A 26,625-nucleotide genomic window follows, 5' to 3' on the forward strand; every position below is an offset into this window, starting at 1 on the left:
AGACCTATTAAATTCAGGTGATTTTGGATTAGGTTTAGATGGGGGGGGGGGGGGGGAGAGGATAAATCAATTGGAGATCTCTCACATCGCAAAATGGTGTGATCTTGGAGTGTCACTCCAAAACATAGTGTGCAACAACATACTGGCATTGTAGACTTACTTCCATTTAAATATCTTTAGCAACCTGTTTACATGGGAACATAAATGCTATTGACCAAAATAGAGGAATTAACATTGTCATATTTTGATACAAAGTATATTATTTTCTAACTGTTTAGGGTAATGTAGGTCCCATCGGTCCTCCTGGTCCTGCTGGCCCACCTGGAGATAAGGTAAAGCATCCTCCATAATGATGTCTGATACTGTAAACAGTCACACTGGTGGCTGTCTCATGGGAAGAAGAAAAATGCCTAGTAATCATTCTTGTTCCTTACAGGGAGAGACTGGTCCAGCAGGTGCCCCAGGTCCAGTGGGTTCCCGTGGTGGTCCTGTAAGTGATAGTACTTTTCTTACAGTATAACTTTACGATGGCTCCTCTAGCCTAGTATAGACATCAGTGTTGCACCTACCCTCTCAGGAACACATGTGGCTTGAGTTCAAAACAAACTAAGCACATTCGGCTCCTGTTGACTCTTGGGATTTACAAGTGCTAAGGACTTCAGAAAATCAGTGCTTTTAACACTGTAAAGGGGTCGGAGGGCTGCGGTGACAGGTCAGACCAAGAGTGTGAGGAATAGTTGTTTCCATCTTGTCTTACAGTTAAGTAAACTTATTTTAAAATACTCTTATATTTATATTTTAGATTGATAAAACAGCATATTTGGATGTCAGCTGGATCTGGGGAAATACCATGGATTGTGCTCAGGGTTTATACAGGTGTAACTGAGATCAGTTTGTCACACTTCAGATAATTATCAGATAATTCCTGAACAGTTGTTTTTAGAGCTCAGGAGCAACTGGTTTGGGCTTTTTTTGTTTCCTCCAAAGGCTGATAAGACAAAGAAACTTCAGCGGTATTCATGGGAGTGTTCTCTAACTTGTAAAGTGAAGCCTATCTTTCTAACACCTTCCATTGCTGACATGTTGTTTTCTACAGGGTGAACGAGGAGAACAAGGTCTTCCTGGACCTGCTGGCTTCCCTGGAGCTCCAGTAAGTATAAATAGTTAAAAGCAATTGAATATGATTATCAAGTTTTTAGTTTCTCTAAGTTCATCCACATCTCAGAAAGGCTTACTGTAACCCCTTTAATATACATACCTGCTACATACATTTGAATAATTTGCTACTCTTTCTGTACTCAGTCACATATAGAGCAAAGTTTCTTTATCCTTCCCTTCCTGTACTGGTAGACCAATAGATTTGACATTTAATTTAATAATTAAATTCCCTTCAGAAGAGTATCCGGATAGGGTTTTTTATCATAGTGATATCATCTGCATTTTTTGAGTCGTAAAATAACAATATAATTTTTCTACAGGGCCAAAATGGGGAACCTGGTGGGAAAGGAGAAAGAGGCCCACCTGGTCTAAGAGGAGAGGCTGGACCCCCTGGAGCTGCAGGTCCACAAGGTGGTCCTGGTGCACCAGTAAGTTTTTGCTGTTCCTTATTGCTACAAAGAGAGGTTTCTTCAGTTCTCCCTCAGCCTCAAGGTGGCTAGGCCCAAGTGCAAGCATTTAAACTGCCTGAAACTTAATGACTTCCTATAATTTTAATCTATCTGTCAAATCATTTGCTTTATCTATTTCCTTCCATGTAGGGTCCACCTGGTCCCCAAGGAACAAAAGGAGAACGTGGATCTCCTGGAGGCCCTGTGAGTATCTCTTTAATTTAGTCACTGATAAATGACTCTATCTGTTACAACAAACGATGTAAATGAAAAACAAGACCTTCAGTGACTTTAATACCTGCAGTTCAAGAATAATTAGTGTTCCAGAAGCAGTAATTAAAGTTGAGGTGTTTAGTTATCTGGATTACATTGATATTAATATAAGTAAGGTGCCAAAACAGCTTTTGGCACAATGACTCAAAGCTATAAAATGGCTGATCTCAACAGTTATTAGATTTACATGCCATCTTTGCCAAGTTTCTCAGAGCCCATTAGTTCACCTTTTGAGGTACATGTGGGACCTTCCCTTCGAAAAAAAAAAAAATTAAAAAAAACTTGTGAACCTCTTGGTCAGTTCCAGGACATTTAATTCAGGTTTTAAGGAAAACAGCTAAATATAATTCAAAGAAGTCAGCTGTTGTATAAAAATCAATTTGTTCATGTTTTTCCAATCTTCAGAAAATGACAACTAAAAGTATTGATCTCTTATAGGGTGCTGCTGGTTTCCCTGGTGCTCGTGGTCTACCTGGTCCTCCTGGTAGCAATGTAAGTTGTCTTATCCCCCTTTTTCTTTTATTCTTACCTTGTGGATATATTTAGACATATATTATTATATTAAACTATATTAAGCTGTATGTACCTTGACATGAATATAACATAAGCAAAAGCATTCTGAATATGATGTTTGGACTCGGGGGAAAAAATTCTGCAAAAGAGAGTTTACTCTCATCTTATTTCATATGGAATAGCAATTCATTCACTTACTGTCTTGATACTCCTTCTATTACGGTTTGCTTTCCAAAGCCCAGCAGAGTTAGTGGAGTCCTTCTCCTAGATCAGGTCCTTGAGTATTTCTGTTGGTGGCAGACATCCTGTCTTCTTTCTTGCTCTTTTATGATGCAAAAAATATTCAATTCAGGATCTTGAATTGAGATGCATTTTCAAAACTACATTTAGTAGATCACTGTTGAGAATTTTTTTTAGTTGCCTGTAGAATGGAATGGCATAAGATTTAATTATCTTGGCACAGAGGAGTTTGGAGAGATTCTTGTGGCAAATTTTCTCTCTTATGATATGGCCTACATCTGAAGTTTAATCTACCAATCTGCAGTGTCCTATTATACAAATTTATGCTGATGCATCAGTTAATTCCCATATTTTATGCAATATCTGTGTGTGAAGAAAAGCTGTTTCATAATATCCTTACATGTTCAACGTGCACCTACTTTTGACTCACATAGTAAAAATTAGATTCTGATTTTGATTCTTTATAAATTAAGAAAATACAAAGAATACAATGGATTTACTCATTTTAAAACCAAAATTATAAGTTATCTTTTGTTGTAACTGAGATATAAAGTAAGAAAACTTTTATATTTGAACAAACAGATTTTTATTTTCTGTCTTATAGTTAGACAGATGTGAATTAGAATATTGCTGAGTAAAAAGAAAAAGTAAGATTTTATTTAAGGTATTATTAAAGTCAAGGTGATTCTTTCCATTTATTGGCTAAGCTAAGGGTTTTAATGAAAGACATTTCATTTTGCACATGTCCAAGACACCACCTCAAAGGTATCTGGCATGAGTAATTCAATAAATCAGTGGGGTCTGCAACTATTTCAAATTTATGTGGCAGAGCCCTGGGTAAGGAAGGTGTATCCTGTGTTGGATGCATTACAAACACTGGGCATCCAAACTGTGCAGGTGTTGTATTATGCAAACCGTATGTCCAGACAGTAGGGAGAAAAAAATCAGGTTTGAAAGTGGTAGGCAAAAGGATACTCTTTATAAGACCAGATCAGATTTGGGTGCATAGAGGTTGGCCCCTAAATCCACCTTCAGGCAATGAATCAAGTCTGGTTGGCTTTCATGAGGAAAGATCAATACCAGTAAGCATGTGCTACTCAGATAATACAGCTCACACTCTTCTCTTTAAAATTCCTTTTAGGGCAGTCCAGGTCCCACTGGTAATGCAGGGCCTGCAGGCAAGGATGGGCCTCCCGGACCCCCGGGTAGCGCTGGTTCTCCTGGCAGTCCAGGACCTGCTGGAACGAGAGGTGAGCCCGGCCCACCAGGTGAAAAAGGGTCACCAGGCACACGAGGAGAAAGGGTAAGTACACGTCCAGCCAGGGACCGTTATACTAATTGACAGGGATTATGTTTGTCAAGAATAAGAAGCCACCTATTGAACATTGAAGATCCTCAGTATTGACTGATCTGACCTTTTCCTAAACAGGGGGCACCAGGAGAACCAGGTCCTCAAGGCATCGTTGGTGGCCGGGGTAACACAGGTTTGCCAGGTCTGCGTGGCCCAAGCGGCCCACCTGGTATGGCAGGTGCCAAGGTGAGAGTGCATTCACTGCAGCAATAGCCTCAAAGCTTACACAACAACTGTAATCCAGCTGCTAAAAATTGCTTTGTGTTACAAAAAGTAATGACGTGTTGTATTTTTAGTCCAGAGACTACAGAATTTACAGTTTTTTTTGTTTACATCTGTAAGATCAGGCTTTAAAAACATCCAGTAACCAGCAGCTGTGGGATGTGAGGTTGTCTTTAATCTCTATTACCAAGAGTCCTGGATGAGATTATCTAGAAGTATATAACCAGCTTCACCCGCTTAAGGAGGGCAATGGGCTATAAACTCTCATTGAGACAAGAATTGAGTCATAGTTTCACCTACCACAAGTTGTTTATCTCTGATTAATTCTCAATATGTTTCTTGCTTAAATATTATGACCCAAACAGGAAAATACTTTCACTTCCCTCCAGAAAAGGTGGTGTGAGGCTTGGTTTGTATTTTATCGCTAATATTGTGATAGACCAGCATTTTTTTGTTAACTGCTTTGGCTATTGCTTTTGGGTATATGAGAAGAGACTTACCCATTTATTATTTCTTAGTTGACGAAACAATAAGGAACGCTCCTTGGGTTCAATGGCCTTGCATGAATATTACTAGCAATGAAAAGAAACCAGTTTGGCCAAGTATTTATCTTTCTTATTTTGAGTATTCACAATCACCAAAGTCACACTGGCCCTTCACTTTATTAGGTCTCCTTCATAATCACTGCATATTTAATTAAAGATGTGTAATATGATCGTATTTCATAAGTACATTATTTGCAACGAAATCCTTTCCCTTTTTGTTCAGGGTGAAGATGGTAAACCAGGTACCAATGGTGTCCCAGGAGAACGCGGTGGTCCTGGTCCACAAGGTCCTATTGGACAAAGAGGCTTACCTGGAGAGCCTGGCAGAGATGTGAGTGGATGTGCTAGACCTTCCTGCTAGCTTGTGAGTTACAAACAGGAGACTTGGGGAGTAAATATGCTTTAAGGTTCACAAAAGCTCCCTCAAGTGCCTGATGCACAGGGGCCTGGGCAGATTACATCCTCATGTGAGGTCGAGTAGCCTGCTGTCTCTGCTATACCTTTTACTACCTGTGGACCATGTCTCTGTCTCACTTGGAACTGAACAAGAGACTGCGCTGCCTGTACGCCTACAAAGTAATGCAGGTCTGACAGATCTTTTATGGGCCCTTCCACCTCCAGGAACTCTTCCTTCTTGAAAACTTTCTCTTTCTTTGATGAGCATTATTTAAACTTACTGGAAAAGAAGCTGTTTATTCATCGTCCAGCTTATGAACAAACTGTACCACTCTTTTTTCCAGGGTAACCCTGGCTCAGATGGCTTGCCTGGACGTGATGGATCCCCAGGAGGCAAAGTAAGGAATCACCAATATCTTTAGATTGCCAAACAAATGTTATGTAGAGATGACAATATACATAGCTAGTTCTGTGCTATGTAACTTGTTCCTTGAATCTCTTATGCTCCACTGAATATACTCTTTACATTGTAGTTCTGTAAAACACTAAATTTGTTATCCTGTCAACTGTGGCTATCTGCAGGGTGACCGTGGTGAAAGTGGTTCTCCTGGCCCTCCGGGACCTCCTGGTCACCCTGGACCTGCAGGTAACAACGGTGCACCTGGAAAAGCTGGTGAAAGAGGATTTCAGGTAAGACCAAAGTAAATAGCTTACTGCTTATTTACATACCTTTCCTATGCAAAGTCCATTTCATGCTGTAATAAAGTGGAAGTTCGGAAGAGTCATACATTTGTTACTGTCACAGTTTCTTGGCATTGAGGACCTCTTTTATAAGAATATTAAGGGGAAAGACATCACAGTTTATGTTCCTGATAGCTGTATATAAGATAAGCAAAATCCACGTACTCCTTAGGATGCCAAAAAGTACATCATCCCACCAGGCCCATCTTAATTTCCATCCCATCTGGTGCTCATGCAGCACAAGCAATGTTATTTATTTAAACTATGGGAGTAACTTTGGAAGTCTTCAAGTTATCTCTGAGAAGTGCTGACACTAGCACAGCTTGAGAACTGAGCACGTCACAAAATGAAGAAGGGGTCTAGTGCATGTGGTATGTATCAATCAGTGCCTATGAGCAGCTGAGTAAGAATAACATTGGTAGGAAAAGGAACTGACCAAAGTTCTCGCTGATTATATAGTGTGTGTGGAGCTTCCCCTTGTTTCCGAACGGCTGCTGGCTTTGAACGTACTGCTTATCTGGAAGTAAAAAGGCGGTCTAGTCAACTCCAAGTGATCCATGCCATCTTATTCTTATTGTGTCACAGGGTCCACCTGGCCCTCCTGGCTCTGCTGGTCCTGCTGGTGGTCGAGGTCCTGCTGTAAGTCCTATTTAAAGTATTTGTGATATCATACATTCACTGTTTCCTGTTATTTGGGCGTTTTTCTTATTTCTTTATATATTCCTTTTATTGCAAATCTACTCTTAAAGGGTCCTCAAGGTCCTCGTGGTGATAAAGGTGAAACTGGTGAAAGAGGCAGCAACGGCATAAAGGGCCACAGAGGATTTCCTGGTACCCCTGGTCTCCCTGGTCCTCCTGTAAGTATTTTGCATTGGACTGGGAATTACAGCTGTTCTTAGTTCCTGTGGTTTGGGTGTCAGGTAACTAGTTAGCCTTAACTAATTTACCGAGGAAAGAAAAAAAAAAAAGCATAAAGAACCTGTGTAATTTGATTGTCAAATGTGTTCAAAAGTCCAGATTCCCTGAATCAACCTGAAATAAGTGTTAATGAAGAACTGGAAGAAGCTGCTAGGAGCTAAAGCTGGGTTTGCTAAAATGCCTTTCAGCTACATGTCTGCCTTTTCCTGGAACAAACACTTTTCCCATTCATTTATATAGGCTATTCTTGATTAAATTATAAAAGATAGAAATAGGGGTTGAAATATTTGTCTATTAGAAATCTATGCTAGACAGACATCTAAATCCATGAAAAAGCTACTCAGAGTCCAAAGACCTCTCTTCTGTCATGAATCTTTTGCAGTAACTAACATTAGGGCAAAATGGGCATGAAATTATAAACTTTGTAAACTACTGATTTGTAACCATTCATTACCGTTTTGAACGGTTCTTAATGGCTAAAAGGATTGAAGGGTAATAGACAGGCATGCCCTAGGTATTTATGACAAGTAAATTTTGAGAGATTTATACTGAAAAGAGCTGTTAATAGCACTCATGATACAAGTAAGAATGAAGGAACCAAAACTCACCTAGTTAATCTACCAATGACGGCAAAAAGATGAAAGTGTTAACTATAAATGCCACCAATACCAACCTATTTAATAACACGATATAACCTGTTGTCTCATTTATGAGTAAAAAAAAAAAAGTCTGATAAATTCTTATTTACACTATGACATCGAGATGATTAATCATTTTTAAACATATGGCTTAGTTCTTTGTGGTGCATACATAGAGCAAATTTTTTAATGCATTTGAAAATATGAGTGTTTATCAAATTATTTAAATAACTTTACTGGTAATATGATTTTATGGTAATATGCAGCATTTTGAGCTTATAGTTATGTATTCTTATGAATACAAGATCTCATCCAAAGCTCATTGATGTCAGTTGGCTTTCTTGCATTTTGGATGGTATCGCATCACTAATATTTTTTCATATAGAGAACATTTGATAATTTTTTCTGGTTAAAGAATGGCAACCATCCTTTCTCATATCTGACATAGGCTTTTTATAAGGATGTGTTTCCTATAATCTTAAAGATGTTTCAATGTCTCTATTTAAGGTACATCCAGCTAGGTACAAAATATTACTGGGAGGTGTATGACTTATTTATCTTTTCTTCATAGGGTCCCCTGGGTCCACAAGGCACAATTGGAAGTCCAGGAGCTTCAGGTGCAAGGGTAAGAAAAAATCCTTACTTAGCGTAGCTGGAAGGAAGATTCGGACTGTTTGTTTAAAAATAAATAAATAAAAATAATAATTGAAATTGGCCATCTTAACAGGCAATAGCTGAAGAAAGACACCTGATAAATCATAGAAAAATGTTTGAAATATCTCACAATAAACTATTTTGACCATATTATTTGTGTTCAACATTGTTCTAGGGTCCCCCAGGACCAGCTGGGCCGCCTGGAAAAGATGGTACAAGTGGCTATCCAGGTCCAATTGGTCCTCCTGGCCCTCGCGGTAACAGAGGTGAAAGTGGCCCTGCAGTAAGTAAATTGTGCACACTCAAACAAATCTTCAGGGATTATTCATGAAACATAGGGTGCTCTCCCATTTAAATATCTCCCTCAGAAAATTCTGTACTTCATGGACAGAGTTTGTGATAGGAGGTATCTAGCTATCAAGGCTAAATCCAAAAAAATACAGATCACTTGTAGTTCAGTGTAATTATTGATGCACTGGGCATTGTGTTAGTCTCAGATAATCATTGACTTTTCTGTGTACAATGGGAAGGCAGGATTTCTTCTTCACTTCAGAGCACAGACTCCCTTTGCGTCTTGGAAGCTATGAAGCGGGTTTCCTAGACTCCTCTAGAGAGGCCAGCAGTGCAAAGGTGACTGGCATAGTCACTTCTCCTAAAGCCAAGAAATGGTTATTCTCTGGATTTTGGTGGAGAGGAGTCCTTCTCAAAGCCCAGACAGAAGGACAGTCACAGCTTGACAAAATTAGGAAAAGAAAATTCCAATTTTAGGAAAATAAAGGCCTAGAAAGTCTAACAGATGTTTATACATAGCAAATGCCGTTATTTAATGAATAAGTAAATTAAATGTTTATGTGAGAATTCTCAGTTTTTAAGATCAGGGTCCACACAGACTTTTAGTTTTCACCTGTGATCTCTACTCAGCGCTATGTTCTCTATTTTTTTTTTTTTAGGGTCCACCAGGCCAGCCTGGTCTTCCTGGTCCTTCTGGTCCTCCTGGTCGATGTTGTGGTAATGGTGAAAAAGGTCCAGCGGGCTATGGGTATGAATATCAAGATGAGCCAAAAGAAAATTATATCAATCTGGGTGACATCATATCTTCAATGAAATCAATTAACAACCAGATTGAAAACATCATTAGTCCTGATGGGTCACGGAAGAATCCAGCTCGTAACTGCAGAGATCTGAAATTCTGCCATCCTGAGCTCAAGAGTGGTATGTTAGGTTTTTATTTTCACCAATGGTAGCAGATCTTGATTTTTTTTTTTTTTTTTTTTTATGAATGCTATTGTCTTTGAGTATTTAAATGCAGAGATCTGCTATACAAATTTGATTTTTTTAAAAAACAATTGTCATGATAAAGATGATAAATTTAATAATAATTTTAAACTTTAATTTACTATGCATTTACACAGTATATACACTGACTTCAACTCTACTCCTTACATGCTTATAAGTGAACATTTGTTTAATTTTATGGAAAGAAACCCATCACAAGTGTAAGTTCTATATTTATTTCAAATGTCAGTCATATTACAGTATTCACATGAACTCAGTATATTTTTATATCATCTTACTTTCTGTGGCATCTCTTCTGTCAAAACTAATATGCTTCCTATTTTGGCTCAGGAATCTGGCATAGAAATAAGCTTCACCATCATGCAGTCAGATTCTTCTCTGAATATATTAAGCCCCTCCCTTAACATTTTTTTTACCTCTAGGAGAGTACTGGATTGATCCTAACCAAGGCTGCAAGATGGATGCTATAAAAGTATACTGTAATATGGAAACTGGTGAGACATGCCTCAATGCTAATCCCAGCACTGTGCCAAGGAAAAACTGGTGGACCAGTGAAAGCAGTGGAAGGAAACACATTTGGTTTGGAGAATCTATGAATGGAGGCTTCCAGGTAAGAAATTACCACAGTTAACAGCCCAAAAGGTAGTACACGTATTGTACTCACGTACATCGCAACGTACTAATAACTAATCCTAAAATTAAACTAAGCTAAACATTTAGCGTGTGAAATAATAACTATATGGCCTGTCCCTAGACGTGATTAAACAAAAACTGTTGCTTATGTGTTGTACTCTGCAGTTCAGCTATGGAGATCCTGAGCTTCCAGAGGATGTCTCGGAAGTTCAGCTGGCCTTCCTCCGCATCCTCTCAAGCCGTGCCTCCCAGAACATCACCTACCACTGCAAGAACAGCATTGCCTACATGGATCAAGCCAGTGGAAATGTTAAAAAAGCTCTGAAACTGATGAGCTCTATGGAAAGTGAGATCAAGGCTGAAGGAAACAGCAAATTCACATATGCTGTTCTGGAAGATGGCTGTACTGTAAGTAAACAAGACTTTAGTATGGTAGTTTAATAAATAATTCCCTCTAGAGGACTAGACCCATAATAAAGGAAGAGAGAGCGTTGCATGGCCTGGGTAAGGAAAGGACACAGTTACACCTAATTGGGGAAATTTAGATTCTGTACACCTGAAGTGTCACTCCTGTAGCAACTGTAGAAAGTGAGGTGTGCTCCCATTTAAATCTGTGCTTTATAGGTATCTCCTTTAGAGTCAAAGTCAGCGAAGTCACAGCAACCAAGCTCTGATCCATCCCTTGTCAACTCTAAAACTAAGAGCAGTAGGAATCATCTTTGTCATACAAAAAAATCAAGGCTAGCTGATTCGAGCCATGGGCTATGATTATGGGAAGGGGCAAACACAGTCATTTTGCAGATGCAATATTGCTTCACTGTGCCTTGCTCATTGCAGCAGAAAGTGCTGGAGAGGATCAGTAACATTGATGAGCATGTTGGTCTACGAGTATCTGCAGCCTTTTCAGTCACAAACACAAAACACCGTAACACCATCCACAGTTTCTCTCTCCTGCCGTTTAAGGTCCCAAAAGCTCAACAAACACTGACATATATGGCAAACCTGCTGTTTAAGGATGCATGAACACATCTACTTTGCAGCCATTTCTTTAACACGAACACGAAGAGCTACCTCATTAACACTGTCACTTTTTCCTGAGGCCAAAACCACTTTCCAAACAGAGTAGCCATTTGTACCATCTCGCAGCATGCAGAGCATATGCCAGTCCGAAGTCAGGGCGCTGGCACCGCTCGAGTACCCTACTGTCCGTCAGGGATCCCATCCCTTCTGAGCCACAAGGTCTACAACCCCACAAGACCTTGCATAAAAGGTCCAGAAATGAAGAATGTCTATCTACATGTTCACTTCTGCAGAGACTGCAACCAGTTTTCATGGTGTTGAGAGGGACACATTAATAAGCAAAGAGAAAGTATGAAATCCAGTAAACTGTAGGATCACTTTCAGATAGCCCAACACTGATTTCTCTAATATGTTTGGTGTGTTTTTTTCTTTTCTTTTCAACTTCACAGAAACACACTGGTGAATGGGGTAAAACAGTCTTTGAATACAGAACGCGCAAGACAATGAGGTTGCCTGTGGTTGATATTGCACCCATAGATATCGGTGGTCCTGATCAGGAATTTGGCGTGGACATTGGCCCGGTCTGCTTCTTATAAATCAAAGATCCTGCTCTTTCTGAAACCCCAGCAAACAGATTCACACTCCAACTGTGCTCCTTTGTTTTAGCCTTGTCAGCTAGTACAGGTGACCATCTGTATCCCAGTTATTTATTAACAAAATTTCTGGGGGAAAAATCAATTTGATATCAAGGGTTATTTTTTTCGCTATTACACGAAGTACAGTAAAAATGCTTTTTTGCTCTTTTTTTTTTTTTACCAAATTCCATCTTCAAAACATGTCTCCGTGGTGCTATATACAACTTCAACACTTAATAAAACAACACTGTGTTCTATTAGTTGAATGTTAGCCAATTTACAAAGCACTGATTGCTCCCAGTATCAAAGTTTACCCTTCTTTCTAAGATACAGTCCATAAAGCTAGAAAGACCTCCCTGTTTCAACTACCTCAACATGGACAGAAACTGGGATGTGTCTGATGAGTCAAACCAAACATCAATCAAAGAAATCAATCAAAACACATTGGACGCATTGGTCAATTCAGTGGAATAATTTGGTACAAAATTGTCTATTTCTGTACTGATTAGCTGTGAAAAAGTACAGTGTATTTTAAGAGTTTAATACCTTAATGTCAGTAGTCACCATAATTTTATTGTTGGATTGTATTCTGTTATCAAAGGTGCTTCTCTACTTTCCTGTCATTGCTGGTCAAGACCACTAAAATTAGGGAAGTGTAAAAGACTAATATGATGGTGCTAATGTATTTTTCACTCCTAACTCTGCAAGTCAGGGTTATTGACTTGCTAAAAAAAAAAAGGATTTAAAGCAATTGTAAATGTCTCCTGTCAAAGATCGTCATTGGCATGTCATAGTCGAGAACTTTCTCCCTTCACTCTGTAAAAGTCAATAAAGATGCAAAATTGTGAACTACTTCTGTCACGTTAACACATTTATAGTGTTGAAGGTTAACCATCTTTGTAAGCTTTTATATGGTTGTTGGTCTATTCCTTACAGAGACACATAATAAAATATCTTAATAAAACTCCTTGTTGTTTCATAAAACTGACTTTTTTTTTATTTTACTATTTGTATCTCTTTCCTTAAACAAATTAATAAGGCAGGACACAACTCTGATACCACTTCAACTGATTTTTCTAAGATAATTTGTTTGAAGGAAAACTTGATAATCCTAAGGGATGCGGTTTATGGCATCATACTATGAAATTTTCTTTCTTACTTTTTCCACTCCTCTCCATCCAGTGGCTCATTTTTTCAAGCATGGTGAGCTTCTGTGACTATCAATCAGCATGGATTCAGCTCTGACAGCAAGATCCAAAACAGTGACCATGCACCTAGGCAGATCAGTTTGGAGGAAATAGAAGAGCTTAATCCTCCCTCCCCCCAAAAAAACCTGCCTCAGTGTAAATAAATGGGCAGTCATAGGCTACTATCCTTTCAGATGGCAGCTTAAATAAATGGCCTAAGGGTCTCCCACAGTGCAGACTAGAGGCACTAGCCATTTGATGAAGGTGACAATCTAAGCATCTTGATATTTTTTATGGCCATTGGAGCTGCACAACTAAGTCATCCCCAGATCTTAGCAAAAATTCAAGGAGATGTAATTACCACAGTAGTCTGGTGGTGCCTGAGCTTCAGGCCAGAAGAAGGAAATTAGCCGCACACCAGAATCTGGGCGGTGAAATCTCTCCCAGAGGTAGATGCTGATGGATGCTACTCTGTCTTTCCTGTGAAGGAAGATACAGAGCCTGCCCCCACATCATTACTGCATGGCCACGTGTTGCTCCACAGCCCAGGGTCATTAAGGATCCTCTACAACAAAAATTAGGAAGAAAAAAAATTCAGATTCTTAAAGGTTCTCATTGATGATTATGGATCATGCATCCTCTGAGAAGACTTTCTGGATTGGGCCAAGCTGGAAAACTGGGCAGAGAAATGCTGGTTTTTAAGAAACCTCACCAGATTTGAGTCTGAGCCAAGACACTGCCCCGCTCTGGCATCACGGAATTCTGCCCACGCAGAAGCAGAATAGTGAGGGTCTGGGGAGACCTTAACAGCACAAATGCAGTATCAACATGGGCATGACTGTACTTAATGCAACATAAAACAGTAGTGTCAACAATTCATAAAAAATATTGGCTTTCGCAGGAAGCCGCCTCATTTTTATGGTGAAAATAGCTACTGTTTATGGAAGATAAGAATTATGTGTATGTAATTAATATTAATCTGACATAAATTACATGGTAGGAAGTCTTTTGATTGGAGTTGAAATTTTATGAAAGCAGCTCGTAAGAATGCTGGCTGGTGGAAAAATGCATTGGAAAAACCTGTTCTTAATCTGCACAGCAAAAAAAAAAAAAAGCTTCTGTAATCTCCAGTACTGCTGTGGCTGAGTGAATGACTGGTAGCAATTAACCTTAAAACTGAAAGTTTGGGGGCTTTTTTCTGAAGACAACATATAGTCATCAAGTCTTTGATTAATAATTTCTAATAATGAAAGATGATTACTAGAACGTTTGCAGAAAACATAAAGAAATAGCCAAGACCACCATAAAATAATTTACTTGACCCAAATACCTTCATTTTTTTCAGAGAGTCACTTATTAAGCCACTGTGATTCTGACACTTCTGTACTTTTATAGAAAGGTCTTCGAGATAATAGAAACATGAAACAGATCAGGTTAATAAACAAGAATTAGCTCAGAAAATAAGGCTAGCCTTTGGAAGATTTAGAGTCTAATCCTATTTTTTTTTTTTAACTCCGATTTACTGTGTCAGCCTGCAAAAGGCTCTAGCTTTTATTTTACATGGGAAATACAATTAAAAAAAAATAATCTTACCTGACACTTTCAGGCTAGCAGCACCATTACTCACTGCTATAGAACAGTACATCAAGTTCATAGACTACAGCACTTCTGGGAATAACCCCCTTTCACACAGGTAACTCATAGAGGTCTTTCAAGGCTGTATGGAAACACTACCACCTGCTTTCAAGCTCCAAGATAAGTTGATTTTTAGGCACATATTCAAATGCATCTTCCTTTGGCATACAAATTTAAAGTTGTATTGGAGAAAAGAAAAAAAAAATTCTGTAGTCTACATAGCTGAAAGAGAGGCACGAAGTTGAAACAGAGGCACGAACAAACAAGGAAAGAAGTTGCCTACGCAGTAATAAGATTGATATAAGAAATTTCTCATTCTGATCCAGAGCTGCTTATTCAGTCATATGTTACACCAGTTGATATTCATACACTTCATAGCACCACATTACTATGGCTCTTTGGGGAAAACAAGAAAAGAAACAAAACAAAAAAAAACACAAAAAACCCTGCCTCAAAGAGGTTCCTGGATCATACCAACAGCTTTAAGGTATCACTAATTCAGGTTTTAATATTTCCTTGGAACTTCACCTTTCCAATGAATTGCAGGTTATCGCCTAAAGGTGTAGCTCTTTTCTTCCGGTGAACGTGGACTCCCTGACTATTGTCTGTGGCATGGGGACTATTTCAACACCTACTTTCTACATTCTTTATGGAAATTATGTTTAAAAAACCCAAAACACGACAACAATCCAGCAAACCCTTCTCTAACAGAAATACTTTGCTATCTGATTAGGCCCTAATTTTAAACAACATATGAACACAGCTGTGAATCACTCACTCACACAGCCTTACCTCCTTTTGGGTGATAGGTAAGGCATTCTCCGTGCCATCATATCTAGCAGCTGCATGGCTCCAGGCACTGCTTTAAAAACCCCACCCCACGCTGGTGGGTGCAGTGTGAGAAATCACTGCAGAAACAGCTTGGCTTCAGCAGTCCTCCAGGTTGGAGGTAACCACCTAGGGACAGCTACTGGCAAGAGAGGAGTCAATGAGTTTGTGTCTCTGCAGCTCTTCACCTCAGTGGTAAGTTTGCAGCTAGAACCAGGCCAGGGCAAACAATCGCTTATAATGGGGTTGTGATGGTTTCTGAATTTCAATAGCTACTAAGAATTTCTTCTGGAAGCTGGCTAATGATCAACAACTTTCCTTGCTAAAAAAAGGAAGCTAGACATTTAAATAAGCAGCAGTGTAATTTATAACCCTCACTTTGTTGTGATATCAGCTAAGTAGTCTTAAGCCTCTATTTGCAGGCAGTAACTTGGAGAAAGAGCTGTCTACAAGAATTTTGAATTCATAAAAGGTAAAGATCTTCCCAACACACACTTTGCCATGCTATGGCTGTCCTGATAGCTTTAGTAGAGAAATTTCATTTCTAGTGTTCCTTGTCAGCTACACATTATTTATATAAGCTGGAAAACGTGTTATTTTGGAGCACTGGTTGTTATTTATGATGGTGTCCTGGTTTCAGCAGGGATAGAGTTAATTTCCTTCCTAGTAGCTGGTACAGTGCTGTGTTTTGGACTTAGGATGAGAACAAAGTTGATAATGCACCGATGTTTTAGTTGTTGCTAAGCAGTGCTTACGCTAGTCAAGGACTTTTTAGTTTCCCATGCTCTACTGACTGAGAAGGCTGGAGGTGCACAAGAAGCTGGGAGGGGGCACAGCCAAACTGGCCAAAGGGATATTCCATACCATGTGACGTCATGCGCAGTACATAAACTGGGGAAAGCTGGCCGGGGGGGCCGCTGCTCGGGGACTGGCTGGGCATCGGTCGGCGGGTGGTGAGCAATTGTACTGTGCTTTGCAATTGTACTTGTGCTTTGCAATTTGTGAGCAATTGTCACTTGCTTTGTGTATTATTACTATTATTATAATATTATTATCATTTTATTTCAATTATTAAACTGTTTTTATCTCAACCCACGACTTTTCTCACTTGTGCTCTTCCAGTTCTCTCCCCCATCCCACCGGGGGGGGAATGAGCGAGCGGCTGTGTGGTGCTCAGTTGCCGACTGAGGTTAAACCACGACAGTCAGTAACACAACTTCATTGTAGTCACCAAATTAGAATATATTTCTTATTACAGATAACACCCACTTCAACCAAGACTGAAACCTTAATGGCTTTTTCAAAAAATCAGACCCATTTCTTGTCACCAGGAAAAGAAGTCAGGTCTGGCAGGCTCTGATTTCTAAATGAAGTGCCTTTCTTCTGGAAGTGTGAGTAATGAGGCACTTGTAGCACAAATCTTAAGCTACAGTAATGTATGAAATATTTTCATTATGATTTAGCATTTTAATTCAACATGTGCTTGTAATCAGATGTCCTTGATTATATCTTGTTATGCTCTTAAAGAAAAGCTGTAGAAACCTAGATTTAAAGTATTAGAAGAGAAAGATACTTTGCAGGAGGTTTTATGATTTGGGAGATGGAGATGCTTACTGTTTCTGCCTACCTGTTATCTGGGAGGAAGTGAGATGTAGTCCACCCTACACTGAGAGATTGCTGCTCCAGAATGAATGAAGTCCACCAGAACAAAATCCTGGTGGTCTTGTCTTCCCACCTGTTCTTTGTTTCGCAATAGCTTCAGCCTAGAGGATGTCTTCTGGAAGCATTCCCTGTAACCCATACTGCTGCTTTCCCATCACAGCAGACACTCCTGCTTGTGATGTCTCCTTCCTAGAAGGCCGCTGGTCATCATCTTTTCTTTTTTTGCCATAAGCTGTCCCTGGCAAAGCTATACCTATCCAAAATTTCTCTCTGCCAGAGGAGGTTCATGAGAGAAACTGCATGACCTCCTTTCAGTATACCCTTAGCCATGGACATCTCTGGATTAAGGGTCAAAACTTAAGTTTGTTGCTGAATCCATCCTGGATCCACGTCCACATGCACTGAGAAGGCAGACATTAAAAGATGACTCTTGGAGGCACTGGAGATGTTTCTGCTTCAGTGGGGTTTCGTGAATGTTCCTATCATAACTCACATTTCAGCTTTACTGTCTTTGTTACTGTAACTCCAAGATACCTGAAAAAGCCTACTCGTTCCTCCTTTCAGTTTGGTAGCATCTGCAAAGCAGAGATTAAGATTCCTATCAGGAGATGGCTGAATGGATATGGCAGCAGAAAATATTTTTTACTTACTCTGATTTTTGTGTAGAATCATACAGCGTGTTATTTAGAGGGCAGAGGCTCCTAAATTACAATGGCAGCTCCTACAATTGTCACAGTCTTCTGTCAATGTTGTGTGTCTTTGTCACAGGGAAGATTGCTCCCTACCAAAGGTAAAAATATTTTGCTGAAGTTTCTAGAATTGTAATAACGTTCTTTTGTTACAATTGGTTGATTTTTCTATCAGATTTTTCACTCGGTTGACTAAGGCCAAAAAGCAGTTCTGTGATGCTTTGTCAGACATGAACTTGCATGGCTTTTTTCTGCACAAACACTCCTAAATAAGGCTGCAGTCTTCTCTGGAAGATGGATAGTAATACCTCAATTGAGGAACTAATTTTGCAATAGAAACATTTGATAGCGCACCATTCTCTCATACTGAGAACACAACAGACCATAATGATTATGAAATATTATTTAGAGAAACCTTAAGCTAGAGCTTACAGAAAGATGGCTTCTTACTCTAACAGCAAGGAAATAAAAATGTGCAAGAAATTAACATGTGGGGGATGGAGGAAAACATTCTCTTCCAGCATCTGACTCAAACTAGTGTTGCCTGATACCTTAATACTTTTTCCAGACCTTCTCCCAACGAATTATAAAACATATAATCCTGATAGGACAATAGACACATTAGCAATCAAGCACCCTGAGTTTTCTCCTATATTGTGTAAATCTATAAAGCATTTCAGTTTTAATCTTTGCATCACTCTGCTTAGGTCCTCCTCAACACTGTCCCATCCATTGACTCTACTGTGTCCTTTCTTCTTCAGCTTGTGGAAAAAGCAGATAGTTTCTTTTACTATTCCTAAAGATATTGGCCAATAATCGCCTCATAGGAATGAGCAGCAACTTCACAAGAAAGCTGGTCTTTTGTACCTAGTTTTCCCTTTGTGACCATACATATGGTCTCTTGGGGCAGTCAGGGTTTAATACAGATGATTCTTAATCATAATTCATCATATTCCTCACAATGGTTCTCACGATCTCTATTTGAGACATTAGTAAGCATTACCTCTGATTTTTAACACAAGCTAAATTTCTGAATAGCATGATGGCAGATAAAATAGGCTGGCTAAAAACATTCTACCTTTTAAGAAACTGAATCTCTCTCCCTAGCAATTTTGCTCATAAAGGGTCCTTTATGGATATTCTGAACTCTGCAGAACATGGTTGAAATCACACACTTCAAAATCTTGAAACTCCTAGCAAGCAAATTGTGATCCACTGGAGATAATCCAGAATCAAAACGATTTTTTTTTCTGTAGCATAAACATGCAGTTTTGCCACCTGGGTCTACAGGTCTGCAGTTTCTTTGGCATTTCTATTTAATTTCAGCTATTGAACTGCTGATTTTGCTTTACCTTTTGTCATGAAACTTTTTTATGACAATACCATCATTCTCTAATACTATCATTTTTACCTTGTTTTCTCTATGATATTTGCCTACTTGCAGGAAATCTTTCTTTTCTTCCATTACTGTTTCTACATTTCCATTTAGTTCTGCTCTTCCTTTGCAATCGGTTTACTCTCTGTCTTCCCGGAATCCTGTTCTTTTTATAAATATCCTCTCTCAGCAAGACCAACTGCCTAGCGAGTATTAAACCTTCATATAGCCTCATTTCCTGAAAAAATAATAAAAAAATCCATAGATTATGAGAGTGCTTACCAGTCCCAATAACTACTTTGCTCAATCTCAGGCAGCTACAGGAGATAAGAAACCTAGGGGCTCTTACCCTACAGTAATAAGAAAAATAATGCTTTTTGCTCCTAATCCATTTTTAGACACTTTACTTGCCTTCATAGAGGAAAAAAATAATATTCCCCATTCTCCTCTATTTGCTTGTTATGTTTTGTAGACTTTGGTTGTGTTGTTTCTAGCTATAATGCTGTGACATTTTTTCTTACATTTCCGCATTGCTTGATGCATTCTTCTACTGCATGTAGTACTTCTGGTACTCTACAGAATCTCTTTAGTATTAAAAACTTGTAGCTATCGTAAATACTCAGCTCTAAGGAAGCTAACAGATAGGCAAGGAAGGAGTTTAGGAGGGAGAGGTGATGAGATTTGAACTTATGCTCTCATGCACCCAGAGACAACAGAATAACCACTGAGCTAGAGGGACAACAGAATAACCACTGAGCTAGAGGGGAGTACCAAAACAGAAGAGAAAGAAAAGGTCTGTATGGAAGGTGGGTGGAGGAGATTGCATCTTGAGCTGCTCCTCCAACCTTTTAAAAGAGCAAACATTCAGCCCAAATGTAAACTCTTCATAGTCACTCTAAAACTGAGGTGCATAAATCCAAAATTGTGATTTGAAAAAACTTTCTTGTTCAGAGAGGACTTAATCCATCAATTCCTTGTTTGCCTTACATTTTAAGCATCCAGAACTGCTCAGTATAAAGAGCTCTCTGCAAGAAGGCTCTGATGCAGTAGGGAGGCTATGATCACATTTGACGTATGCATTCAGAGCTGGGCTCCTCTAGGAAATACAGAAGGACCAAGAACACTTTTTTTTTTTTTTACAATATTACTGAATTATACAGTATATAAAGCAATGTTAATACTGCCCAGTTAAACCACCAGGCACGTTAACTGATGTATCCACTCTAGCACTGTGATCAGTTTTGTCCTCTGTATCTCTTTCTGCTCAAAATAAATTAAGAGAAAATGCCAAGCGGGAATAAGAGAAAAAGCCTTGGAGAAGGCATTATTAAACTCCTTACAAAATATAATATGTATTTAATATAAAAGTGAAAGATCACTAAAACTAGTCAATAGCAAAATAAGAATATGCTCAGCAATACTTGAATATCATTCTTTGTGCTTGCAGATAAACTTTTTCATTTTTGGGAACATCTATCATAACCTCCAAGGCCTGCTGAGCATATCTGAAAGATCTTTCACATTTTTTCCTCCCTCAGCAAGAATGAGTTCTTTCAAAGTTCTACCTTGAAAGAAATCTAGAAGTAAAATACACTGTAAAAAGTGGTCAGTGTTAGAGACTTTGCTTCAGTGATTCATCAGTGATGGCTTTCACAGAATATTACCTTAGAGTGCTTTCTAGTTAAAGCTCTTCTTCAGTGCTCAAGGCACCCAGTTGAGGAAATACTGCACACTTCATATGGAGATAGAGATGCAAAGAGAGACTTGAAAAGAAAAAAAAAAAGTATCCTTCATAATGAAATACTATTCTCCTTCAACAACCTCAAAACATTTATACTAATCATGGATTATAATACTTTGCTGATGAAAATCAGAGATTAAAAATAACTTTCAAACATGCATCTATACTCCAAATGTTATTTTGTGCATCTGGATAAGTGTTCTGTAGAGATCACAGCCACTGGATATCTACCTTTGCATGAATGTGTTGGAGCAAGCCACTACACCTCAGATTGTTCAGTGAAAGTAACGTTATCTAAAACTTCTCAAGGATCCAATATGATAAGCTAACTCCTGAGTCACATATTTATAGAAATTATTTCATGCTAGTAAAAAAGAAATCATAGACCTCCTGCTTGGGTAATAAAAGCAAACAGATAATGTCAGCATGAACCTGTCAACAGTGTCAACCCTGTTCCCAGTCCCTACCTCTCCCCTGTATGGGAGGTAGGGACCATGTCCATGCATATAGACAACCTGGAAAATTGCAAAGCTCCTACTCTTTCAGAGGGAGGAAAGGAATGTAAATTCTTCCCTGCCTTGCTACAATGCAACTCTATGGCTTGTCCAGAAACTGTTTTCTATCAGTGATAACTTACATTGACACTGGGAATTGGCCAAGTCACATTTTATTCAGCCTTGAATAAAAATTCGTTCTCTGGAGTCTCAAACAATACTTGTTAGGTAGCTTTAGTAGGACTGCTGGTGATTACTTCATACAAATTGATACCTATCTTGTATAAAACTGGCCCAAAGAGGGCATTATTCAAAATACCTTTATATTCCTATGTGTAAAATACTTCAGGAGAATGCATTGCAAATGAGTTATTCAAATAGCAACAAAACAAAAGTAAATACTTCTATTTTTAATTTCCTGGAAATGAACTGATATGGGACACACTGGAAGGAATTCTACAAAAAGGAAACCACTTACATAGCGAGAAGCATGTATTTAATTAAATGCTTTGCAAAGATACATGAATAAAGCTATGTGCATGACTTTCTTTAGGGATGGCCCCAGCTGTTTATTTTTTTTTTTTTAAAGGAACAAACAAAAAACGTGGAGAGCACAGATGCAATAAAGAAACAAAAAAACTAAGTAAGTTTGTACCCACATACTTTACAAAATAAAGAATGTCAGTGGTACAAAACATTCTATATACTGTATGACCAACAAATAAATGCACTGTAACATTGTTCTCTCAAACACCATAAGCCTAACAGCTAAGCTTTGAAAATGACATTGACAGTAGGCATCTTTATTTCATCAGCCTTCTACAGAGTCATTTAGCACCGTTGCTTTTTTTGTTGGTTTTGCCCTGCCTATCTCCTTTCTCGAAATAACAACAGAAGCATAGCACCTTTTACTATCTAAAACAAAAATAGGAATATTAAATGCATCCCAACTTCCAGAGATGAGGTAGCTCATGCTAAGAAATGATGGAACTTTCTTGCCTTGACAACTTGGAGGCCAATAAGTCAAATTACTGGTGATGCATGTCTGGATGTCAGCTAAAAACAATGAATTTCTAAACTTACTTTCTCTTCATTAGCAATTGGTCTGGTATACATGTGAATGATTTGCAACATACATAAATTGGCACTATATATAAGACATCTGTATAATTTGATATGTAATGGCTTCTTAGATGGGCAAGCATTGGAAAATCAACAAGTATTGGGTTTAAGATGTATTTTGAAGATTAGGGATAATTTAATAGAATTATACAGATAAATTGTGAGAAGTGAAGTCTGGCCTTAAAATTTAAGATATGGGACACCCCTACTGAAAACTTCTATTTACCCCAGTAGTATTTTTACTTCATAAATTAATCATGGCTATGGAATACTCTTCTGAGCAGACTATTACATAGGAAACTGCAGTAAAGACAATGCCAAATTAAGATGATCTTGTCTGAAGAGATTTTCTTCTACAAAAGACAGATTTCTGTTAATGACTATCATACTGGCACCCGCAGGAAGACAAACTGGGGTTGAGGGAGTAGGTATGATTGAAATATAGCCAATGGTTCACAAAAGTGCTCTACTTTTCTGTTATTCAGTATGCATCCAAGCAAAAGAAATAATCCTTAGAGTTTTACATAGTCCCACATTAAAACTATCTATTTTGAATACCTGTAAATTTCAAAATATGTGAAACAAAAGCAAGGAAAAAGATTCATATTACTTTTAAAAGGTGGTCATCGATCCTCTTAAATTGTACTGTTGTACTAAAAAGTTGGTCTCAATCATTGAAAACAGAAGGTTTGTAAGTAAAATAAATATTCAAAAGGAGGCCGGGCATTTAAAAAGAACCGTATATACAATGCTGATCCAATATCAGCCATTACTTCAAGAGTCTCAGGATTAACTTCAATCAGTCTAAGTTCACGTGTTTAATTGCTGCTGTTGCTGGGTAGTGTGTTAATTTCCCCCCTTCCTCTTACACAAAGCAAACTGGCCCAATTTCAATTCCAAATTCCTGGTCGGTACTGCCAATGTCCACCGGTGCAATATCTATGATAGGTAAGCGTGCCACATTCTGTGTTCTGTACTCAAAGACAGTCTTGCCCATGTTCCCATTACGTTTCTGGAGAAGAAAAAAAAGACAGACAAAACTTAGGCCAGAGTTCATGTAAGAAACAGCCTGAATTCCAGCTGGCGAGTCAGTTGTCTGATAGTTCAGAAGGATCTCACTATCTTCACTGAGCAACACATCCCTGCCTGTGCTGCACCTTCGTTGTTTTAAAGTGTATGTATCTTGCTTTTACACTGATGAACGGGCCCATCAGCTTGACACAGCAGGATTTCCTCCTCGAGCTGGACTGATGATTTTTTCTTTATGTTATTAAATTCTTCTCCATGTGTTAATACACACCTGCATACATATTCTTGGGCTAAATTACTTTAAAGCACAGAGTACTCTAATTCATTTCAAGTGCAAAACTAATTTTAGAAATATTTTGCAGTTTCTTGGACTTGGCTGAGAATGCTAATGAACATGAAAAATTTACTACTTTCTGGTTTTTATGCCCACTAAGAATTTTTGGGAGGAACATTTTCTTTTCCAACCCAGTCAGTCATAGTACCAATTAGTTTCCTCCAGTGTATTGCTGCAATAATCTTACCCATCTGGCAGACAAATGCTTCAGGTTATCTGACCTCTTTGTGTGATTCCACACAGAGGTACACAAATACTGGAAAATACAAAATGGCAAGATACGTATCTCGGTATGCTCATTAATAACTAGTAATTTGTAAATATCCTCTAAATAGTGCAGGCTTCTATTACGTGAAGCTAGAACTGTAGTTAAATACCTATTTGATCAGTTACTTCTACAATTCATGGTGAAATTCTGCAGCATTTTAATTACCCCATTCTGTGGATTTTTTCCTAAATCAAGGAAGAACTGAAACTACTGGAAGACGAACGTCCTTTTTCTCCATAACAAATGGCAAAACCCCCAAACTTACAGAACAGCTGTCATGCAGAACAGTGTATCTGAATCGGCTGTTTCCCTCCGCTTTGATCTCCAGGTCATTGGCCCCTTTCAGAATTACAGCTTTTTTCAGGTTCTTAGTCTGGTCATCCATGTACCCAACACTGTTTTTACAAAGGTAAGTGATATTCTGGGAAGCTTCCTTTGATAGGAGGCGCAGGAATGTCATCTGAGTGACAGCTGTATCCCCGTACACAAACTGTGAAGATAAAGAAACAGATCAACATATATTACATGAAAATTAATTGAGTTCATGAATTTTAGAAGCATCTGTCATTACCGTAACCCTTTCCAGACATGACTAGCAGGAGCCCTATTACATAAAATCTAAGACTGGTTTCTTTTGTAATTTGCTGCCAGTTGAGGACAAAGAAATGCAGACATCCTGTAACAGGGATCACTTTGGAGAATTTTGACCGTAAAGCTCTGCAGCTGAACAACTGAAAGGCAGCTGGGTCCCCACAGACGTGCCAAGTTTTGGAATGAATTCTGCCTTCTTTCAAAAAGGGATTCAGTAGGAGCTAAACCTTACGTATGGAATAGTGTATTAAGGCAACCTCAAACTAGATAAGAAATGTCAAGCACAGAAGACCCTTTTATAGTGTACCTGCTATATTGCAACTTTAGCAGCTTGTTTTCTATAGGCTTTGTATTGTATTTAGAAGCATCACAGTCAAGAAAGTTTGACTATATAGAAATAACTATAGATTTGCATATGGGCTTTATCAACTAATTAACTTACACAGAAGTTTAAAAAATATTTTCCAATGTGCCACTGTTTCTATAAAAAACAGAAGCAATTTTTCTACCAATAACAAAAATTCTAAAATTCCTGAGATATTTTCCCTACCTGTGCAGGTTTCATTTTATTCATGCTTTGTGAATCATTGCGGGGGGAAGGAGTCATGAATGACTAAAAATTTATACATTTCTCTGAAACTGGTGAAGAAAAAAGAAAATCTTACACACTGACACTGTCATTTTTTAAAAAATGTTATCTCTGTTTAGCAATCTCGGACATTTATTATTTAGATTCTGTAGGGAGTGCATATATGACTATTACACAGATCATGCTGTTAGTTATCAAATTGGACAGTGTTTTCAAAAATTAAATATTCTTTTATAGTATTCCTGAAGATAATTTCTTCCTCTAAAGAGCACCTGACTTCCAAAAACCCTATGTGTAGCTCTGCAGGCAGCTAAACGTCAACTGTGACATCTTGGGTCATGGCAAGTTCTCCTGAATTTAACAATAAGTGAAAGCATCTCAATAAAAAGCAATCAATATCACATCTGTTCTCAATTGTTGAAGTTCTGAACCGCCATCAGGCATCCAACTGATAACAGCACTATTATTTTTACACACCAAATATTTAGTTTAAAGATATTTAATTACTTCCTGTGAAATAACAATTGGAAATATTTTCTGTGCTTTTGATTTGATGAACTAGGAATAAAAATGGCAAAAGCTTGTTAATTAATTATATACTTTGCACAGCATAAACTTCTGTTATTTGTCAGGATCATTAAGCCTGCTTTTAGAAGTTACCACAGAAGGAAAACCTGACAGAAAGCTAAGAGTGGAATTTTTGTCTGCCTGGAGACTGATGGAGCATTCTGACACATATGATAACAATCATACTTTTTTAAAAAACGGATTAGCTGAGAGGATTTATAAAGTAAGCTTTGTATTTTTTAGCAGTAAAGAGCTTTCTGAAAAAAAGGGTAGAATTCAATTAAAACAGCAGTGATTTAAATCATATATTAGAGTAAAAGTACACTTTTTAAGGACAAGGATAACGAGTTACTGAAGTAGACTGCTAGAGAAGTTGAAGTTTTTGGGATCAAGAGAAACAAGTCTCTTCCAGCAATGGTATGACTTGTAGCCAATCCTGCCTTGGATGCACTTGCATTGTTTCTCCCAGCTCTTTCCTGTAATTACTGTATGATAACAACCAATTGAATATAAGCCAGTCTATCAATAGTTATAATGTTCTGACTGTAGCAGAATCTGCTCAGAATAGCAGATGAAGCTCTAAACCAGAAGGAAACAAGTTTCACAGAAGTCGATTCTTGACATTAAATATATTTAGTTACCTGTGATCCCCTGTTCATATCAAGGCCATACCAAATGGGCTTTACATCAGATGACCTGCTGGCCCACCACGTTTTACGTGGTATAGTAGATGGGTTTGCAGAAATACAGGTCTCTCCAGTTTCCATGTTGCAATATACTTTTATAGCATCTTCAACACATCCCTGGTTAGGATCAATCCAATATTCACCTA

At 38.3% G+C, this 26,625-nt stretch overlaps 2 protein-coding genes across 3 annotated transcripts in view; one reads left to right on the forward strand and one right to left on the reverse strand.

Annotated features, from left to right (window-relative positions):
* Window positions 1–12,666, forward strand: part of COL3A1 (collagen type III alpha 1 chain) — a 54,472-nt gene extending 41,806 nt beyond the window's left edge. Inside the window, exons 33-51 of the mRNA XM_076342193.1 lie at window positions 279–332; window positions 437–490; window positions 1,097–1,150; window positions 1,479–1,586; window positions 1,758–1,811; window positions 2,319–2,372; window positions 3,775–3,936; window positions 4,063–4,170; window positions 4,975–5,082; window positions 5,492–5,545; window positions 5,730–5,837; window positions 6,474–6,527; window positions 6,638–6,745; window positions 8,016–8,069; window positions 8,274–8,381; window positions 9,049–9,310; window positions 9,817–10,004; window positions 10,193–10,435; window positions 11,497–12,666. Of these exons, the coding sequence (XP_076198308.1) occupies window positions 279–332; window positions 437–490; window positions 1,097–1,150; window positions 1,479–1,586; window positions 1,758–1,811; window positions 2,319–2,372; window positions 3,775–3,936; window positions 4,063–4,170; window positions 4,975–5,082; window positions 5,492–5,545; window positions 5,730–5,837; window positions 6,474–6,527; window positions 6,638–6,745; window positions 8,016–8,069; window positions 8,274–8,381; window positions 9,049–9,310; window positions 9,817–10,004; window positions 10,193–10,435; window positions 11,497–11,643 (2,082 nt within the window). The 3' untranslated portion in view covers window positions 11,644–12,666. The remainder of the gene's footprint in view (window positions 1–278; window positions 333–436; window positions 491–1,096; window positions 1,151–1,478; window positions 1,587–1,757; window positions 1,812–2,318; window positions 2,373–3,774; window positions 3,937–4,062; window positions 4,171–4,974; window positions 5,083–5,491; window positions 5,546–5,729; window positions 5,838–6,473; window positions 6,528–6,637; window positions 6,746–8,015; window positions 8,070–8,273; window positions 8,382–9,048; window positions 9,311–9,816; window positions 10,005–10,192; window positions 10,436–11,496) is intronic.
* An 8,792-nt stretch (window positions 12,667–21,458) lies between these two features.
* The window catches only part of COL5A2 (collagen type V alpha 2 chain), a 155,140-nt gene continuing 149,973 nt past the window's right edge, over window positions 21,459–26,625 (reverse strand). For both annotated transcript variants that reach the window (XM_076342195.1, XM_076342194.1), the window contains exons 52-54: window positions 26,435–26,622; window positions 24,312–24,536; window positions 21,459–23,427 (exon numbers count right to left, since the gene is read on the reverse strand). In XM_076342195.1, the coding sequence (XP_076198310.1) occupies window positions 23,281–23,427; window positions 24,312–24,536; window positions 26,435–26,622 (560 nt within the window). In that variant the 3' untranslated portion in view covers window positions 21,459–23,280. The remainder of the gene's footprint in view (window positions 23,428–24,311; window positions 24,537–26,434; window positions 26,623–26,625) is intronic.

Source organism: Aptenodytes patagonicus, chromosome 6 (assembly GCF_965638725.1).
Source record: "Aptenodytes patagonicus chromosome 6, bAptPat1.pri.cur, whole genome shotgun sequence".
In the NCBI taxonomy this organism is placed as follows: Eukaryota; Metazoa; Chordata; class Aves; order Sphenisciformes; family Spheniscidae; genus Aptenodytes; species Aptenodytes patagonicus.